The following is a 22,329-nucleotide window of genomic DNA, read 5'->3' on the forward strand; positions in this document are numbered from 1 at the left end:
TTGTTTCCAGAGCTCTTTTGTAGGAAGTATTTTTGTGCTAGGCGAAGTTGGCTTCCTGCGCATCAGTATGTCTGACATCTAATTTCCGATTTAAATAGGGTGAATTTTTTCTATAATACTTTGAAATAGGTATTATCCGTGGATTTATGTCTGCAGGCTTAATAAAAATATATTAGCTGAACTTTCTAACCTCTTCAACAAACCAAGAACGCTGAGAGAGATTCTGTATCATGGAGAGGGGCTAAAATGTGAAATGGAGAGCAGTATAAAAATGTCTTCCTTCTGTGTTGTTGCGCCATGTTGTCAGGTAGGAATTTGCCGGTGTTTCAGAAGACAGCCGTGAGAACCTCAAATCTCACGAGATCCACTCCCCACTGCTCCGGTGAAGGATTTGCCCGAGTGGCAGTTTCCTATATCAAAAAATAGTGGACTGTTTTCAAAAGGCAGAGGCAGTAGCTTCAGTGCACAGGGGATTTCTAGAGCTGAGGGAAGTTTTGCTACGGAGGTATCGATTATACATTATGGAAATTCTGGGTCACTCCATTTGTGTGCCTACCCGTCGCTGGAAATGCCATTTAAAATGCATTTAGTGGTGGTAGTGTGACAACATAACCCATATTGTTCACATAATTCATTCTTTGAAGACATATATTTCATTGAAATTACCTCAAGTTAGACCGTGATGAATGAGATGGGTGGGTCATGTAGTGCGCATGGATGGGACAAGAGGTGTGCACCGGGTATTGGTTGGTAAGCCTGAGGGGAAGAAACCGCTGGGGAGACCTAGACATAGATGGGAGGATAATGTCAGGCGGGATCTGTGGGAGATAGGAGTTGAAGGAGATTGGATTTTGTTAGCCCAGGACAGGGTTCGGTGGAGGGCTTTGGTTAATTCGGTGATGAACCTTCGGGTTCCCTAAGCCATCTAGTTAGTTAGTTAGACCGCAAAACAAAATGTCATCCACCCTCAGATACATTACACAGCCTAAAGTGATATATTTTTGTGTTAAACAGCAGTTCTTAAGTTCTTTGATGCGATTTCCCTGATGATGGCGAGTCCGAAGTTGGTTGTTTTCTGGGTTATAACGCCGTTTAGTGAGTAATTATCGCCCTGATGATGGAGGCAGTAAGGACCTCCGAAACGCTTTTAAACTTCTACCAGTCTGTATGGCGCTACAACCCAGAAAACACTCATCATCTGAAACTATAAGATATTTTTGTTTCGAAATTCATATATTCACAAAAGGATAAAAATAGACTTAGGATACCTAGTACTTCCGTCTCATTAAATATATATCCATTTACCTATAAATATAATGAATTTGTGTCTTAGAATTACTCCTCAATACAAATGGTGCAATATCCTGGTATATTTGTTGTGTTATTAATTAATTTATTTGTTATACATCAAAACAGATCCACACAACATTTTCCTGTGTAAACAACAATACTATAACTGTACCCCACTCTAATGTCGTTTGCATAAATTAATTTAGTTGCAGAATGAAGCTGTCATGTAATTTTAGAAAATACACCTGCTACTGGGGACAGTTTATCGCCTTGAGCGCTGACCAGAACAGCAAAACTGGGGTAATGTTGCTGCCTGGTGCGGTTGTACGTAAACGTAGCAGTGTTTAACGAAACTATTATCAGTCAAGATGACTTCAGTTACATAAGCATCCGAAGTATTCACGAAATTTTACTGCAGAGTTTATGATATCGGTAATAGACGAATTTACGCAGTTAGTACGAAAGATAATTGTTTACACTTGTGTTTTATGTTAGCATAGTTGGTTGAGTTGATTCCGAATGGAACGTCTATGTATGTATCCTCATAAAAGAACTCTTTATTTCCACCAAAGTAATCCCAGGGCATGCCATTTCATACGGAAAACCTGCAGCAAGTCGGGAACTGCGTTATATCAACTGACACAGATTATACGCTCTTAAAGTTCGTGAGACTTGCACCTAAGTTACTGAGACTGTCCTCCTCCTCTAATCAGAAGTTAAAGAAGCTACCGACGTTTCAGAGGAACATGCTGCCCCAGATTTTCCCTGAATGTCTTTGGCAATTACTTTTTTGTACTACTTTTTTTGTTTTGGATTTTGTCCTTTGCTAAGTCCTAAGATCTCAAAAGCTGAAATCAAATCGTTACGTTTCGGAAGATGGATCTTCCTTCGTATTCAGGTCCGGAGGGGTGATACCAATTCTTTTCCAGCAGGCATAGATAAGGAATAGCTGAATATACCGGATTTAACAGCTTAGTCCTTTCTTCCCTTGTGGCTTCTACCTGAAGACCGAGGGAAATCCTTCCTTAAAGAAGAAGTGCTCTTTTTAAGATTTTGAGATTTGTTAAATAAAAATAGACGAATAATGTTCATAGCAAAGAAAGTAGTAATACTGCCTTCATCTTCAGGGCTGAAGAACGATGCGTTGGCATGTAGCTACCAATTCGCACGGCGTTTCGACTCGGATCAGCATCTGTAGGTCTCGTTCAGATTAATTTAAGGTTCGCGTTACTTGCACATAGGTTAGAGATCGCTGAAGAAATCGGCAGGACAAACAGCACTTTGCTCAACTTGCACAAGCTGATATTTCAACAGGACGAAGCTGCACCCAGTGTGCGTACACACACAGAGTTAATTTGGCATGTTCCGGTTATTATATTGTTTGCTGTTTTAGTGGTTAGTGGTTAGTCAGTAAGATTCTAATTAAGATATTCATATCATGCAAGTTATTGGAGCTGTATAGTTTCTGGCACGGTCGTGCATAGTTGGTCTTCTCAGCTAATTTGCAGCTCAGTATATGATACCTCAACCACGGGGCATGACGTCACAGAGGGTTTGTCTAATGACACAAGCCTCTGTATGGTTTCCCCTTTGCTGTCAGTTAGATCCAGGGGCAGGAGCTTCACGACAGACGGAGACAGATACGTTTAATATGTCCCTTGATTTAACCATAGAGGGCGTAGTTTGTGTTCACGTCTCGTTATCAGGATACAAGATCATACGGTAGCTACTTTGAAGTGTGGAAAATTTAGAATATTTAGGAACGATGGTAAACAGATTAAAATATCACGAAAGAAATCAATAACAGGTTAAATTCGGGGACTGCTGTTACCACATATTTCAGAATCTTTTGGGATTTCCCGCCGCAGAATATAATGATTAAAATATGCCGAACAACGACTTTAACTAGGGTTTTTATAGGCCTGAAACTTGTTCTGTCACAGTGAGGGATGAACAGAGTTTGACGGTGTCGGAGAACAGGGCACTAAGGCGAATATTTGGGCCTAAAAGGGAAGAAGATACAGGAGGCTGGAGAAATTTGCATAATGACTTTTGACTGTTCACTAAACAGGCGCGTTATCATGATTATCAAATCAAGGTAAATGTATTTACTAGTGTTAGTGTAACACAGATCCTGAAGTGTTAATCCTAACATTGTGTTCATCGCGTTTAAAATTCCGGAATTAGGATCTGCTAGCTAGAAATTGCGCCATTTTTTTTAAATTTCGTATCGTGCCACTGCTTTGTTCTTACTAAAAGCTTGTATCCACTTTCATAAAGCACGGCTTTCGTCTGTTTGTCTGTTGCAGTCCGTGTATCGAAGAGTAGCACCGTGGAGGATGTCCAAGATTTCTTCCTCATGTCAGAAATGGAAGGCAGGCCCTGCGGTCGGTTTGTTAGCATTTGGACAGAAGAAGTATGCCCTGATGCTGAGTGGTCTGTGATCGGTCAGCTGGATGGAACAACATCAGCCACGTTTAATTGGAGTACCGACGTGACTTTGACGGAGGGAACTCAGCGTTCTAACGTCACGTTTCGGTGAGTGTCTCTCATTTGCGTTGAACCTAATGACTGGATATAATAATGACATTTCTTGCGTCTTTCTTACTTAATTAATTCTGTGAGTCGTGACTGTGCCCGATGAGAACAATTTGTTGCTTCAAGAAGACTGAATAATACTCATAAAGTTTATTTCAGTGTCTTGAAAGTTCTGACGAAATCTTAGAAAGACGGTAATCGCAATTTCCAAAAACATTTGTTTATTTTATTTTCATTTCGCTCAGATCAATTACCATAAACATTATTCTTTTTGATTACAATCCAGTGCATCGTTTCTACATGCTTATTCTTTACAATTATGAAGTCATGCAAAGATTAAAATCGTTATTCTAATTCATATTTATTAAATTACACAGGTACTTCTATAAATAACAATAGAAAGAACATTTATTAGTATAAATTAATATTTTGTAAAAACTTAGGCGTAATAATAGATAAGCTATAGGCAGTAAGCCATTATCTATGTGAATCGAAATGTACGAAATGTATCCACTTTTTACTTTGCGACTTTGCAGCGAAACTTCGTAAAAAGAACAATGAAAATAGCTTGCGTGTAGCCTAAATGTGTCATCATATTGAACTATGGGATCTACTTTAATTTTGGCTGTTTAACTTATCTGTTTTTTAAACGATTAGAAAAGCAGGCTGTTTATATTCTGAAGGAAAATATGTATTTTCGAAAAATTTAGCTGTTTTGCTTCATGCATGGGAACTATATGCAACACACGCTTTAACATTCAGGACTTCTGAATTTTGTCCATAACGTGTATCAATGGGCCATGTATTAATTATTTCAGCATAAACAACGATAATTTCCTCAAAAAGCAAAATCCGATTGGTCTTTGTAACAGTGGAATGTTTTTAAAGGAAGGAAATGAACTTTTCTATTATTTAGATGAAATTCTCTGTCTCTCTCGTACATCAAAGGGTTGACCTATGTGTTTCAGTATTAGAACTGGTGTTTGCGCTTCAGTGCCTCTTATTCGCTTCGTACCACAACAAATATTTTATGACATAGTTTACTAGACATTAGACGCACCATTTATCGTTTGAATACATAAACGTTACAGCAGACAAAAGTTAAGAGTCTTTAATTGTTCTGTAGTCCTGCCGCTTCACGACAAAGGGTGACCAAAAGTTACAAAACGTGACGATAATTTACAAAGCGTGACCAGTAATGACCAAGCGTGACTAGGCGTGACAAAATGGTGAAGTATGTCGAATTGTGATCAAACATGACCATGCGTGATAAAGCATGACAAAGCGTGACTTACTTTCAAATGACCTTGAAAAATGTAAAGGCCTCTTATCGGAAAAGACGTTTATTAGGTAAATGTGCTTTGAGGCAGTATTATGTATACAATGTGCAGCATAATTTATGTGTCAACAATTCTAAACTGAATTTAATTACGTATCGGCTATCGACTCTGAAGTACATTGAGCGATTTCCATTTAAATTCTCCGTGATCTAATAGACCACTGCTTTACGTGAAACTTAAATATAACTTCATATTTTATTTCCAAAGAAATTTTAGTTTTTCAAAACGATGTAAAATGTAGTTACGGACCTGCAGTGTTACATCATTTTTGCCACATTTAATTTCAGTGGTGTAAAGCCAGAAACTGATATGAGCAAAATAAATTTTCTGATAAATCACATTAAAATATTTTCAGCTAGTTTAAATTCGCGTTTTACGTCTGTAAAATCAAAATATTCGCTTTATTACTGCTTTATAGAGCTTTCGTTTCCACATGTTATGTTTCTTTCTTAGTAGGAAACACAACTAGATATTTGTTTTAAACCGTATTTAAAATACCGACAAAAGTGCTTATGGCTTTCCATCACACGCGTGTGTGCAATACATGAACATTAGTTTTATTGGAATAAGCGGAGTATCAAAGAAAAGATTTATAAAGCATGATTACTTACAATTTGATTATAAGTTTCTGCTTGCTTTTAGAAAGTTTCTATCACGTGCTGAAAGAAACAAGGAAAATCTTGTTTGCTAGCACTCTAGCATCATATCCGTAGTACTGCACATAACAAAAAGAGTCGATTCAAAGTTCTCTCGGGGTATAGATTTCTCTCTTTCTATCTCCTCTGTCTGTTTCTTTTTCTTCTTCTGTTCCTTGTTTTCCCTCGGCGAGGGCAATGTCCTTTCCTGAGGATCTTGGTTCTGGCACAGAATGGTCCAAAATGTACGTACCAAGTTTAAAATTAATTTTATCCGCAACCAGTTATTATAATTTTAAGAACGTTTGCTGACACACTGTAGTGCTCAAGCCATTTGTTTATATTTTTTTTCGTTCGGTTTTGTACAGCACCGAGCAGCGTATATTCATTATCGAAGAGAACATTCTATCATCTGAAAGCCCAGAAAAGGTCAGAAGAGAGTTCCAGGTAAAGTTTCGCGTCAAAGTTGAATCCGACAGACACACAATTTCAAACGTCGTCAAGAAATTTCGCGAGACAGGATCAGCGGCAGACCTTCGGCAGCAAAGAATGAAATTAATATTCAGAATTTGGAATGGTATTTGAATGACTTTTTACGCAGTATCATTCAGTAGGGAAAAAAACATACATGGTAATAACATTTTGGACTGCCCTGTACATACCAGCAACACTTTGATCTTTGCGCGCATGCTAACGAAGTTAGTCTATTAATTCATGGTCTACCTGTTTCTCCTTTTATAAGATCAGATCCTGTAACTGATATTGTGATAAAATTTATAAACTCGCTTTTAGGAAGATTGAACGTGAAAACATGATTATGGCAACTGAAGCCAAATTTCTAGCAAAGGCATCAACAAAAATCCGACCGCCCGACACCAAATTTCTGCTAAATTCAGACTCCGCCAGACACCACCATAACCCCCCACCGTAGATAGCATGGGTTTTGCATTTCTTGCTACCAGAGTCGGTAGGGTCTGAATCTGATATGGTTCCGCTTTGGACGAACTCTGCGCTGGGCCAGTCAGACATGACGAAAGTTCGATATTGTATCTCGAGGATCCTCAAATTGATTGGATGTAGATGACTCAGTAGTCGCGGCTTTTAATGTCACATGGTCCTTGGTTCTGGCTGCCGGCTTGTGATTTATTTATTCTTGTTTGACAAGTTATTTAATGAGAGGAAAACATCGCTGATGCTTTGTGTCCACACGTGCCCGACTCAGTATTCAATAACGGGCATCGTTATTAGAGTCTTATCAAAATAGAATGTGACGGGTGACATTGATATTATGAATTCCTTGCTTTTCGTCTTCGTCTGATACTCACAAGCCACGAACTGCAATAAAAGACGAGGCTCTTTTAGCACGACCTTTGTAGCAATGAAAGTGCTTTCGCTGTTGCTAAGGTAATGCCATCTCGCTAGTAGACCTGACTGTGAAGCGTATTTATCATTTACATTTAGGGGGAAAATGTGTACAATTTATTCGATAGATTGACAGTGTGAATCCTGGCAGGTGAACTGATTATCCATAGTGATTGATTAACCGTAACTCGCGGTCGAATAGTTGGCACTCCTGTTTTGTATTTCGGATATCACAGCTTTGAATCTCGTCACACGCGCCAGTTTTCCTGACTGACTTTTCGTCTTTTTATTCAGTTACTCTGGACAGAAACAAGATTGACATACTAAATTACGACAGCGATGTATCATTCACTTCATTCCAATTAATTTACAAATATTTAATTATATGATCCCTAAAATAAGTAGTTTAAAATTAATAACTAAATAAATGAATAATCAGCAGAGCATGGGATTTTAGGTCCTCACGGCGGCTGGTATGTGCCTGGCTGTATTATGAATTGTTGCGCCGTTGGTACAAGTTTACCGACGTTTCTGAGGTCCTTCCTGTTTCCATTTATCAGTGTGATGAGTACTCATGTGTAAGATGCACGATGTAAATTAATGACTGTTAACTTTTGTTTATAATCTTAACTTTTTACGGCATCCCTATCATTAACTCATCATCATCATAGTCATCATCTAATAGTGGAGAAAATTCTGCCAGCTGATGACCCGTCCCAGCAAGGTCGGTTTCATTTTTCAGTCCATGCGGATTGGAACTTCTTAAAGAAATATCTGTCCTTATACGGAATATGAATATGCATCGTATTTTTCAACATGACCGATTTAGTAGCGAGGTTAAACGAAGAAGGTTGGATGAAAGCCCTGAAGATTTTCATACAGCCCCATATGTGTCAGTGAGTGAGTGTGGCTACTTCACGCACTACTTGCCTTTCTTGACGTAAACACCTACTTCGATTCGTGGAGAAACAAAATTCTAGACACAGGAACAGAAAATATTACTAAGATGGTAAAGTTGCGTCATATTGTGATATAATAAGTATATATTAAATCTTGTCCGTCTAATCACAATAAATTCTTATTAAATATTAAAATATTACAATAATTAACATTTAAAATATTTAAAATATTAAATGATGTTCTTTATCGAAATATTCGATTTACGTTAGATCATCATTTTTCATGTTTCACGACATGTTTCAGTTCCTAAAAGAACCATCCTCAGGTGTATATAATTATATAAAGCTTCAAAACGATAATTAATTCAAATACAATTTTCATACATTATGCTAGCATGCATTTTTATAGATTTTTACCAGATATCAAACGATGTTCTTTTTCAGATTTTTATTCCATTTTTAATAACACACTCGATGTTGTTCTGTATACGTCATGCTCAATGTGACTTTAGTGTGGGTGAACGTTTTGTTGTTTTATATCAGTCAGAAATGGTGTAGAGGAGTTACATCTGTCTGGAAGTATTGCCGTGTTTTACGCAATCAGGAACTTTGTGATTTGTGCTGCTGTGCTGCACTCTTGTGGAAAGTTTTGCGTTTGGAAGCGAACGGATGGGAGAAATCTCTAGCCAGCCACACAACCACGTGTGAAAAATCCATGAGGAGTGTTTGACGTTGGTCATACAGACAGACGCCAAACACCTCATCCACGCAAAGGTTAGTGGTCTCAGCCAACTCTGACGTCACATGCGCATTTAACAAAGGTCGACTGTCAATTTCTGGAGTTCGTGTCGGAACTCTTAGGCTATGAGAACGTTTTCTGATACGTTCAGCCTTTTCGGTGGTCCCACTGACCTCTTGGCGACATCGACGCTAGATTCTATCGGTCCTAGTTAGTCATCATATAGACAGATCGTTTCCGTCGGAGTGTGCCGTACATTATTCATGTGTCGACATGAGACTCCATTACATTACGAGGTATTGTACGTCAGTGACCCACCTCAACTATGGGCACAGGCAATGACGTCATGCTCTGTGCTCTTCAGGGATCGACATGCATCAATCGATCTCGGATATTTAAACACCAAGGCTCATCACGGACAACCACCATGCAATCTTGCTTTATTTTTTTTTATCATATTATTTATTGCCTGCTAACTTCGGGCGTATTTCGTGCTGGAAATGTACTCGATATCCTCACGCGTCTTTGCAACGTTGATGTAATTTTTGGCTTAAGAGAGTTACAGTCTTTAAAGTGGAGTTATTTGGTACACCAACCATGCTTATACGTACTTACGTCTTGGTGAGATTTCAGATTTTTACGATGACGAGTATTAATACTGCTGTATTATGGGATATTGCACAATGTAATCTGGTAGATACTGGCCGACGTTTCAGAGGAGCTTACTGCCTCCATCATCAGGATAACTCAGTACCCCGATGATGGAGGTAGTAATCTTATCTAAAACGTTTGTGTTACGTAAACTACGTAATGCAACATCCAAGAAAACAGTCGTCTTCACAATTAAATCCTTAACAAAGGGCCGATACATTCATCCCTTTTGCAGTGTTTCGTGTTTGTCATGAATTGAAGTACAATAGGGTATTTGCCATGTTAACAACTTCGCTCGGTTACTGAATTTGTTTCTGAACGATGATTAATTACATTCTGAGTAATGCGGAAGGATTTTCTTTTAATTAAAGCAGCAGGTTGGCATCTTTTCTCGGTGGCCATTCGTTTCAAAGTTCTATTTGCATGTAGTTCAGACTGGAGAAAAAACTCGAAAGATCTGGGATCGATATGAAGAGTGTCGATCTGGAATGTACTCGAGTTAATGGGAAGCCGCGTCAAAACGTTTCACTTTACCGAACGATATTATTTTGTAGAACAAAATCATTGTTATGCTATAAAATGAAAAGTATGATATTCTAGCCTCCATTATGACATTTATAAACTGAGATGATAAAGTTGCGTCATATTGTGATAAATATATATTTGTTTAAATCTTGTCAGTCACAATCACAATAAAATTCCTATTAAATATTAAAATATTACTATAATTAGCATTTAAATATTTAAAATATATTAACATCATTTAATATATTTTAAATATTTAAATGCTAATTATAGTAATATTTTAATATTAATAGGAATTTTATTGTGATTGTGACTGACAAGATTTAAACAAATAGACATTTATAAAGCTACTAGGTTCAGGCCACTGATAATTTTAGTTTAATATATAGTATTTTGTCGTCCAGGAATTGTATATGATTATTTATACACGTCAGATTTTAATAGTTGGTTTTATTAATTATGTATGTTAATAACATATTTTAATAACAGGAAGTGATTGTCAAAATAATTAATCTTTATTCTTGTATTTGTACGCCTTAGAATTGTGATAGATTCCGAGAACTTCATCTTGTTATGTACTTGCTTCTATACGGTACATTACGTTTTTTAACAAAGGTTCCAGAAATGTGTGCGGGGAACAACTATGATTTTAACGTGTCAAGTTCCCTCAAACTACGTGTACTTATTTCTCAGTACGTAGACTTAACAACAAGCAAATTACATAGATCATTAATAAGGAATGTATGGTCCCTTTGTCAAGTTATTTTAATTTTAAACCAAGTTATTCTACCTCGTTTTACGATTGAATACGAAACACGCGCAGTTGTCGCAATACTATACTTCTGTCACAAGAGTCTTCAGCTGCTACAGATCCAGAAGACACGTGTCCCATGAGACGTAGTTACATCCTTCATATTCTTCTGGATTGCTCTGGGATTGCGTCTCCTTCATGCGTTTCACTGGGTCTGTCATTGTGACTGCCGTTATTAACCATTCATTTTAACCCCAGAGATTTTCTGGACTAATACGGCTTTTGTGAATACGGAATGAACCTTCGGGTTCCGTAAAGGACTGGGAATTTCATGATTAGCTGAGCTATAGCTTTTCAAGAAGGTTTATATTCCATGGTATTGGTTCTCAGAAGACAATTTCAACACCAATTTACATTTTTAGAAGTACGATAACGTAAGTGATTTAGTGTTATTTGGTTCTTAGTTCGTCCAAGCTTCTGTGACTGTGGAGATTAGTGTTAGTGTGGAGAAAGATTGCAGGATTTATGGGAGGATATTGTATTTTACCCGATGGGAAATTTTATTGAAAGCAAGTCACGTACATACGCACCTTTTTATATAGTAGACAGACACACTACCTCACATGTTGATCATCATAATGATCGTATCTGTTACGTTACTAAATATTCGTATTTGATTTAACTTTGTTTGAAATAAGTGCTTCTTTTTCAGATTTAACATTAAATTAAATGACATTTTTTATTAATTAAATTAATGTGTTTATTTAAAACTGAATAAAGAAATAAATACATGAAGCTAAAAGTTGGGAATGATCCGGACATGTAGGAGATAGTAGCAAAAATTCGTCTTGCTGTGAGAATTTAATTGTCGAAGTATTTAGATATTTGTAGTTTATTTAACGACGCTTTTGTACCTCTCACTATATAGCCCTGAATGACTGGGCGATTATTTAAAAGTGAAAGTAAAGGATGCAGAAGGAAGCGGTCGTGTACAAATTTAAGATAGAAGACGGCTGTCGTGTGGGCTGTTGCGCCGTGTAGTGTGGTAGAAGTTTACCATCGTTTCAGAGATCCTTTCTGTCTCCATCATCAGGGCGAGGATCTTTAATTAACTTCAGTGTATGTGGTTCGGCTTATATTTTATATAATCTTAGTGTATGAAATATAAATCTCGACTTTTTTTGACGTAAATACGTCTATATTTTAGGGTCAGTGTCATTCGGCAAAAAGTGGAACGAAAAATTGTAACAATGGTTACCTAGGGAACGTCGTCTGTTTACTCGGCATTATTGTTACCTTCGAAACGTCATCTGTTTACTCGGCATTATTGTTACCTATAAAACATTTCATTACATTACCTTACATTACATTACCTTACCTTACCTTACATTGCATTTCATTACATTACATTACTTTACATTACATTACTTTACATTACATTCAGCTACCACAAACCTATCTTAAGCGTAACTAATTCAAATTGAATAAGCAATGTCTTAATCAAACTTTACGCAATTGTAAAGCATGTATAAAGGAAATATTTAGAATAAAGCCAATATATAAACTTCCTTTCCGTATAGACGTATTTACGTCAAATTCTCCAGAACCGTGGTTCCACTGACAACTTTTTTTTTACAGTTTTTGAACATTCCCGCACTTGTGAGAAATAAAGGCGCAGTGTTTGTTTCTGATGTCATTATATCTGCACACGTGTCTCCTCCCTTCTCCTCAAACTACCCCCCCCCCCCCCCCCCCCCCCACTGCCTCCTGCTGCCTTTGTGTTTTGCTCCAGACAAAAGTTGGTCTCCAGGGATTCGGAGAATGGAGAAGATGATGCTTCTCATCTCATTTTGTGATCGATGACGTCATGTCTTGAATGATAATTAGACTGGTTCCCACCCCAGTTCCTCGTCTATACCAAATTTCAGAAATTATGTTTACTTTAGTAAAGGATTCGGATCTGCCTCTGCTCCCGTAACGGCAGAGCTAGGTGTAATTTAATAACACTTCTGATGGAATATTTGTCACTGTAACATGCATTTGACAGCCATATTGAATAATAATAAGCTTCCAAGAGCTGTGATTGATTTCAGGGGTACTTACTGCCTTCATTATCTGATCCATCGCTCTGCTGATGAAGACAGTAAGGACCTCTGAAACTTCGGTAAATTTTTACCAGACTACATGACACAACATCCCAGAAGACAGTCACCTCGCTGAAGTGAGAACCTAAAATCTCACTTTGTAATTCTTAATTGCCTGCCATCGAAAACGTCAGTATGGGAGAACAGAGGCATACAGATTAATGAATTGTAAGATAATTTAACACCCTGTTTTATTTATTTAATTTTATTATTGATTGTGTATGTGACAGTTTTGCGAGTAGCTTAGATTATACCGCGTCTAATGATGGATAATTAATGAAAAAATAACATTAACGTCTGTGGATATAACAATTCTAGAAAAAAATATGAAGACAATCTAGCTTCAAGAAAGAAAGATGTGTTCGTTAACAAACAATTCTGCTGCTTTCACTGTAGAAACCCAAAGGATAAACAAGTCTTTTACATAAATTGTTAAAAACGTGGTAGACGAAGGAAATTGGTTCTATTAGTTTGAAGTTTGCGAACAAGATTGGAAATTCTCAAGTAAAGTTTCTATTGCCTTCCGTAGCAAGAAGAATAATAAAAAGCTAAGAAATTAAATCGAAGTGAGTTAAGGAATGGGTACAGTGACTCTCGTGTCTGTTGAGTGTGTGATAACAAGATTAACACAGCATGCAGTTGTGTGAGTGACTGTCGAGTACCAAAGAGTGTTCTATTTACTGTCTCAAGCTGACTTGAAGCACGTGCTCTCAGATTCCTTCAAACACTGTTTTCTAAGCTTATTCAGAAGAACCGTTTTAGCTCAGGTTAAATCGCATAGAGTGGACATGCACGGTGAATACATGAAAATCTGGAAGGAGTCGGTTATTGCATGTTACAATGCACAATCGCTGTATATATCAATAGAGGACTTTGTATGGAGCTCTTCCGTATTTTACAAAAGTAAAATACGGAATTTTCAGAAAGGAAGGTCTTGTAAGTGTTTTTGTTAAGTGTCCTGTATTTTGTTCGATTTTAACAATACTTAGACGAGCATTGACTTAAAAGGGTTGAAAGGGAACAAGTCTGAATGCATGGCGTTCGTCCAGGGTAAGTTTACTTAAGGCAAACGCAAGTAATGGTTACTTAATAGTCCGCCTACTAGATAATGTATATAGATCTGTTTAAAATTCCAAGCAAGTTACGTAAACTTCAGGGTATCAATATTTTACTACCCAAGACACACACCACCGCCTTATGACCGTTTTATAGTGTAGCTTCAACTCCTTCTTTACCTCATTTTGTCCCGAGAGGTGCCACTCCTTGGGAGTTTTAAACGTATTTCCCAGTCTTGCGTTATATCAGTTTCCATACGGATACCGTTAGACACAATCTAGGTTCTAGATTATGTGTGTTTGTGTATGGTGGGCTGTAACGAAGCCAGGAAAGTGATATGATACTAGGGGATGTACGAGGGATGAAATGGGGTTGCAATGTTTGCTTTGAATACAGGTTTGAGTTTCGAAACGTGATCTGAAAACGGAAGATAGCTGTGTCAGGGTTAATTACATTTCGCAATACGAAGAACATTATCAGAGGCGATCATTATTAATGGGATTTTTAATGCCCTGAAACTAGAACGAAAAACGTACGTCTAAATATATTCTGTAACTTTAATTATACCACGATCACTTCATTTCATATCTTTTACAAATCATTATTCATTAACTGTCCTATTATTTGGCGCTTTGTGATCTGACACTGTTGTCAGATGAACGTCAATGAATTGAACGTAATTTGATCTGATCTGATCTGATCGTCTATTTCCTTGAGATTTCAGGACCAGTATTATGCTAGCATTTCAGTTTTCTGCCATACCTGCTACATTCCTCACCCATCTTATCCGTTTATAATCTTTTGATCATTCTAATAGTATTTGGTGAGGAGTTTAACCACCACTCGTCGTAATAAACTGGCATGCCACGGAGTGGACACACAGAAGCACACACAGACCTAATGGCCTTTTCCACTTTTTCGTAAAGGAGAATGAAAGAGTTTTGTAAAAAAAAACCCTGAAAAAGTACCGGTGGTAAGGAGGAAACTGAGACGGAAATAAAACGTGAAAGTCGTATTCTTAGATCAGCACTTTGAAGTAATTATAGCTGGCCATGTCCTCCTTTGAAGTGAACGTCCAACCGTGAAAAATTTGCTCTTACCTGTTCCAGCCCTCTCTGCCGCTTTTAACAATCACTTCTCATCTGAAGTGTGTAATGCCAGCCGGAGCGGAAAAAAAAACGAAAATGGAAATGAATATTTATGATGCTATTTTTGCTTAACAGAGCTCAGGGCTGGATGTTTTCTTGAAGAACTGCTATTCTTGCTTGAACGTGAAAGAAAATTTAATGTTATGAAGAATAAGATAAACGCTGTATAATTTACATATACCAGATGCGAATGGAACCTTAAATATCTTAATAATTTATGACATTTGATGTTCGTGTGTTTATAATGGCTGTAATTTAACGGTGAAGTGTTTGTTTTGTTTGTTTGTTAATAAAATGTAACCAAGATGTGCAAAGCACAGAAAGAATTTACGTTTTAGTGTCATATTAAATCCTTGGAGCAGAATTCTCCTCGAGAAGCTAATAGTATCTCAGTTGGTCAAGAAATTTTCCGTCTTTTCAGAAACCGAAAAAATATCATTACGTTTACAATACCTCTTCAGTGGTACTTACAGTGAGCCATGTAAATTAACTTCGCACCTTCCCGCTCTGTTTCCATTTTAATATTATCTTCCATCTACGCTTATATCTCTCAAGTGGTACCTCCTCTTTAGGTTTTCCGATCAAAATTCTGTATTCATCATGAACTATATTTGAACTGGAAGACTCAAAAAAAACGCAAAGTCTTTGACCCTTTGAAGCACGAAGCTAAGTTAAACAATATTTATAGACAAATTTACTACCTAAAGAAAATATAACGCGTGTCCATTACGATGGTAAGCTGCTTAATGCTCTAGAGGTAAATATTTTTTATTCTTTGAGAATTATACGAAACCCATAAATACATTCTGCGGGAAAAATGTAATATTACTGATTGTTAAAGTAGGTGAGACATGGTTACCCCTGGGATTTTTTTCTCAAGGCGGCGATTATGAATATGGCTGTCTTGTGGGTCGTAGAGCCTTGTAGTGAGTACTCATCGACCTGATGTTGAAGGCAGCCATGACCTATGAAACGTCGGTAAACTTCTACGAGACTACACGGCGCTATGACCCAGAAGACGGCCGTCTTCGAGGGATTGTTTTTACTTTTTTCATTTTTTTTGTAACGGCTTGTTAAAATGGGAAGTACTAATTCCCCTCAGCAACACATCGTTAAGACCACGTGCTTAACTCCCATTCTACTGCACGTCGACCACACCGCAGGCACCCTGGACATTATTAAAGGGATAATGGCTTCCCGGTGGCATCCTGATTTTATCCCGATCTGGCAACTGTTTACTTTGTTACGAATATGTTTCATGCTTATTTTTTATTCTCTTCTTTATGTAAACTTTCAATATGTCGCTTCGCAGTCTGCTAGCCCAGTTCTTTTGCGTCAACAAACCGCTGGAAAACATTTTTCATATAAGATCTTTTTCCCCTCCCTGTTCCTTACACTCTGTCTAATCCTCGGTTACGTATAAGTGCCAGAAAATCCTTTGGAAGGATTCAGATATGGAGCTGGGCTGCATTCGATTTCAATATTTTACCACTTCGTATGAAAGCCAAGGAAAGACGCTGTGTGTCCGCGTGTCATTGCTATATTTTTTAAAGAAAAGTCTTCAACATATTTCTTGAGTGCTTCCTGAAGTGCAACGAAGTTCGAACGTATGTAAGCTCACGTTATCATGTCTTCCATCATGGGACAGCGTATCGATTTCTTACATTATGTTTCAGTTTCGGGTTCTTCAACAGGGATATGAGATCTCTTGGACTCTTTCAGTTTTTATCCTTTATATGTTTTGGCCTTCCTCCTTCTTAGGAAAGTGGTATAAGTGTCAAGAGCGCCACTCATCTGCGTCTGTAGTAGATACGAGGAGAGAATGCGTGGAGCTTTACCTCCAAAGCATCTATCCGTGAAGGTGCTTAGGCGTTGAGTAAGCTTCGAAGTGCGCAGGAACCTTGCTCTTCAGTTCAACTAGTTTCTGCCCTTGGAATTTTCGATTATGTTTTTTGACTTTGGAAAAAATTCTTTTCGGCTCTCTTCTTTTCATTATTCCTCTGAAGGGTTGATTTTATTTTTGGGTTTTTGTCAAGGAACTGAAGTAAAAAAATTGTTAAATTTAAACACAGCGAAATCAAATATTCATTAGAGTTTATACTGTAACTTCTAAGTGGTTTCAGACGTTTCGGAGGAACGTGCTGCCCAACATGGTGTCGTAGACCTATTCCAGAGGATCATAATTTAATCTGTCTTTGCCCTCAAAGCCTCAAATCTCGTATTTTTCGTATCACCGGACGCTGTATTGCTTGTGGTGTTCAAACATGGTCTTTATGTAACATAGGAATAAACACCCTCTGGAAACCTAACGTAAACCACGCCAACAGCGAGTGATTTGAACAGATGCAAATAGTAAACTAGGGAACGGTGTTGCTTAATTAAATGGCAGTCGCAGACAAAGCACGCGGGCTATTAAATTGTCAATATAAAACGTGTCCACCAGAACAAAAACATGGCTGTGTGTACTATCGTGGCTTGTTTTATTGTGGTCTGTTAGGTTAGGTTAGGTTCAGAAGGATGCAGGGGCATTGTCACCTAGTGTAATGCCTCATGAATACATAATGAACGATTTATTCGGACGATTCATTCATATCAGCTATTATACTTGAAGAAAACTAGCCATTGACAAAAATCACCAGCCACTTCAAACATAAACATATCTTAGATGATGGCTATCTTCTGATTTGTAGCGCCGTGTAGTTTGGTATAAGTTTACCAAAGGTTTGGAGGTCCTTTCTGCCTCCATCATCAGGGATGAGTAATCGCTACAAGCCTGAAGACAGCCAAATTCGTACTCAGCGCCGTGAAAACCTCAAATCCTTGTTAACACCACTTTCGTAATGGGGGTATTAAATGTAACAAACAGAACAATCAAATGCTTTACAATACTTTCTTAATGGCTGGTATTTCTGGAATAGATGGTAACTGTTCAAGCGATAAAGGAATTATACGTCTTCTATGGAACAAAGGGGACATTACCATGTCCATATATTCCTGTCCTTAACCACTTTAATCCATTTCTCACTTCAACACGTCCTTTGTTTAGGATCCATTTTAAAATCATTCTTTTATCTACATCTACCTTAAGGAACTGAATATGTTGTTTTATATTCCCGCATTTCTGATGTGTTAATATTATATGATTAATTGCAGACTCATAATTAATTACGTTATGACCTGTATGTGCAATATGCTTGTACATGAACAGGAAAGTAGTTACTGCATCCCCCTGTAGAGCTTCCTAAAATAGTTTTATTGGCCCCTCAGAAACACTCTCCTTCTCACTAATACGTATTTCATTATCTTATTGTTATTCTGGAACACTGAATTCTGTAAGAAGAGACGTGGACGAGTGGTAAGGAACCACAGAGTTTCTGGTCTTTTAAAAAGTAATTTGAACTTCTATACGAAGATAAATTATCTGTGTGTTTGGACGTCAGAAACTTTTCTTTTTTATTTCTTTCACGAGGATTTGGTTCACCGAAGTGCGTTCCAATACACAGGAGTTTTAGAATTGGTTTAATCTCTTTTTCTGTGCTTTCTCTCTCGGAATATATGCTACTACTGAAGCCACATTCCTGTCAAACGAACCAACACAAAGCCGAACGAATACTCCGCCGGACCCCACCATCGACACCACTATAACCTCGTTTGCATTTCTTACTTCCAGAGCCGCCATCTTGAGAACTTGTTTCAGTATTCTTCCGCATTGCACGAGCTTTACATTCAAGAGCGACTGAAATGGGCTTAAAAATCATTACCGTGTTAACAAAATCCCGCCGTTGTAACCTCTCCTTTATGATCCATCGAGTGGTTGGCACTCCGGGGCCAAGCAACGTCCATTCCAGTGATAATAACTTGGGCCTTGTACTTCGAGATTCCTTTCAGCACAAGTTCTGCTGCTAATAGATTTCTCTGCCCTGTAACTTCCTGTAGAGAGACGTGTCCGACTGAATTGCGCCTGTACACGCCTTTCACACTAATGGCTGCCACCGCTTGCCAACGCAGTACACGTATTAAATACAATAACGTGACGGTATCACATTGTTTTCCTAAGGAATTAGCGTCAGCTCAAGTGATGCATTATGGGAACTGAGGGACAAAGCTCAGTAACGTTCATTGTCTTCATTTATTGTTTCTCATCTACTGGGGCAGTTGCAACAATTGCCGAGTTGCTTAGTGAGGGCGCTGATTAATTCTGATTACATTGCGAAAGGTGACGTTTTACAAAATTTTCTTAATGGTCTAGCGTCTGTTGTTTTTAACATATCACAATACGACAATGGTCATTTGCTTTATTTATCCAAGAAGATATGCAGTGAGGATACGATTATATCACCTTCTGGGTGTTAATATTAACTGTATTGAACATTCGGATTATGCTACCGTGTTGTTTGCTAGTTACTTTTCACAGTGGTTATGAAATGTTATCAGTTGTTTTAACATTTACTAATTCTTTATCTTACCCATAGAGTGCATTGTTTTCGTGTGGTTCTCGTAATAAACAGCTATTACCGTTCTAAACTACAATAAGCATTTCATCTTAGCTGGCTAGACTGCTATGCATCTGGAAGGTCCTGCGACCGGCGATCTCGACATAGGTTTTCCTCTGAATTTTAGAAAATTCTGAAATGGTTCTCAAGTTCCGAGTGTGCTGCAACGTGCTCAACATGCAGCCCTCCAAATTTTAATTCATCAACAATACCCTCTTATTGTGGAGGTCACAAAATTTCTGAAATTACCGAATTAACATTTCAACATACATTTGTCAGAAATTAAAAATTCCGTTCTGTTTATTTACCACCCTGTGGGTGGGCATTGTCTGGGCACCTTCTAACAAAAGATGATATCTTTCTCCCTACATAAATAACTTTTCTCTCACTTCTCCCACAGTCTTTTATTTTCGATCTATTCTCGTACCATTCTTCGTAACTTTCTCTGTTCGTGTTCAAAAGGTTAATATATGTTACCTTTCTTTCTCGTTTTAATTTGATATCATTATGCTAACAACTTTCTGCATGGTTGCATTTAAGAAGTAGTTTTTCATTGTAATACTAACCAGCCACCAGAATACTTAAGCAGTGCCATGTCGCGAAACGTCTGTTACAGTAATTTCACCCAAGACAATGTGCAAGTGCAACAGTTGGGGTGAATAATATTTTGTCCTTACGTTTAACCCTGTGAATGCATTTTACGTAAAAAATACATTTAAGGGTTTAAGAATGACATCATTGTCACTTCTATAATGCATAGGTCATCCAGGGTATTCGATCTGTGGAAGGCAGCTTCATTGTTGGCCGAAACGTTGGAAGGATTTAATAAAAAGACGCCGAGAAGCGGATCTGGTATCGGAAAACTGAGGACGACAATCGGTATCAGTTGTCATGAAGAACGTTCGAAAGTGTGGTCAAATTATTTCAACAAACACCTTTTCACCGCAAATTAACAGCGAATGTTCAAGTGCGTAGTTTTAATGTGATCGCTGCAGGTGTCCGTTTTAACATTCTACTGCTTCTGGAAGTTTCTATCTACCTACAGACGAATTTCGAATGAGCAGGAAACAATTTACAGCAGAAACACGAACTACTTTGCTAAAAGGGAGTGTTTCAAATAAACTGTTTTAGACATTGTAACCAACGTCTGATTATTTAAAAATGTTAAAGTAATTAATGATTGAATTGAAAGTCTCTTGTATAATGTTCGTTTATATTTAAATTGTAAGCGGAAACTTTAATTAACGCCACGTAGACAGGAATTAACACGGAGTGATTGATTTTCGTAGAGTGGAGTATTATTCGTTTGAACACACTAGATTCAATGCGCAAATTAAAACTTGTTCTGACCCATGTAAAGTAACTGTATAAGACAGATCATCACTGATTAATTTTAATGACGAATTAAAAACATGTAGTTTAAGAACCAAGGGAATTTTTATCTTAATTTTGTTTTATATCTTGAGTACTGCTGATAATTAATTTTTTTTCTTTCTGAAATGTTGTAAAATATTCGTTTCACCGGGAAACGGCATCTTGTATGTTCTGCTTAATAAATTGAAGGTGAGTGAGATAAGGTGATGACGAAACACTTGTGGTAGCTTACTGTGTCCTGTTTGTTCTGCCTTGATTAAACTCGCGATACGGGCATACTTTATACAGATTATCGAAGAATCTGATTGTTACCAAAAAATATTGCATGAAAGAGCAGGAAATGGTCGTGTTATCCGAGTAGGCCGTTTTACGCGGGTATGCCATACAGTTAAGCTCTTATTTTTTTCACGAGGTTGAAATGCCTCTTTTGAATTAGGTTACTTATAAAGGACATCTATTAGGCCTATAGGTTAGGATACTGAAATGTGTGTTCAGTCAAAATTGGAGCAAGAGTGTATTGTAAAACATTTCCCCGGAAGTCTAAGAGGGATATGAGAAGATAATATTAAAATGAATTTACCTATAACGGATACTGATCTCAATTAAAAAGCCTTTGAACCATGTGATCGTTTCTAGTAGCTGTATCAAATATTTAAATAGTCCTAACACTGCCAATAATTCAGTTAACAGCACAGTAAGAGAAATATTCTATCTCATTATTTGTCTAGAAGTACTGAGGAAAATCACGAAAACTCGGGTTAAGGTTATCCGGCCTTTGGGCCGAGATATGAAGCCTTGACCTTCCGAATACGATATAGGAGTGTTTGCCATTCGATCGCGACGTTCGATGAAAATAATTAATGATCCACTGCCACACTTTATATAGGACAAGGTCTCTTGTAGTTCTGCATTACAGTTTAGTAATCTCCCAGACTTGTTATAACACACTTTAAGACGACATAATCCGATGTCTTGTTTCTTGTTGTATCTCCGATGTGAATTTCGAGTAATGAGATAGATTTGGGACGGAAGTGGCTGTTAGTTTAAACGGCTGCACCAGTCGGCGGTATCGGGAGGAAATGACAGCAGAAAGTCAACAGACTTTGTCTTTTCATCCGGCTAACTCCTGTTCTCAGCTAACGCTGACAGCTATAAAGATTTTTGAGTTTTGTGTAACTGATTAATCTTAACAAAATGGTGTGTAGCGATGTGAAGTTTGTTTGGCTGAGGAGCGTGGAATTTCTTGAGTAGCAAAATTACTATTTACTCCTCAAGGAGTACTCTGTTCTTTGGAGTTAGTTACAGGTCTCAGTTCTTGTTTAAAATGCAAAAGACGTGCTCTGTGTACTGAGTTAATACTTCACTGTGTCTGTCTTGAAACACC

The 22,329-nt window shown here is 37.7% G+C and overlaps 1 protein-coding gene across 4 annotated transcripts in view; it reads left to right on the top strand.

Moving 5' to 3' along the window:
* Nucleotides 1-22,329, top strand: part of LOC110838410 (uncharacterized) — a 152,308-nt gene that overhangs the window by 67,415 nt on the left and 62,564 nt on the right. For all 4 annotated transcript variants that reach the window (XM_087350152.1, XM_087350151.1, XM_087350149.1 and 1 more), the window contains exon 2: nucleotides 3,600-3,828. In XM_087350152.1, the coding sequence (XP_087206278.1) occupies nucleotides 3,650-3,828 (179 nt within the window). In that variant the 5' untranslated portion in view covers nucleotides 3,600-3,649. The remainder of the gene's footprint in view (nucleotides 1-3,599; nucleotides 3,829-22,329) is intronic.

The sequence above is a fragment of the Zootermopsis nevadensis genome, unplaced genomic scaffold, assembly GCF_977971745.1.
Source record: "Zootermopsis nevadensis isolate Lab colony 2312 unplaced genomic scaffold, Znev_1.0 Znev_ptg000017l, whole genome shotgun sequence".
Taxonomy (NCBI): Eukaryota; Metazoa; Arthropoda; class Insecta; order Blattodea; family Termopsidae; genus Zootermopsis; species Zootermopsis nevadensis.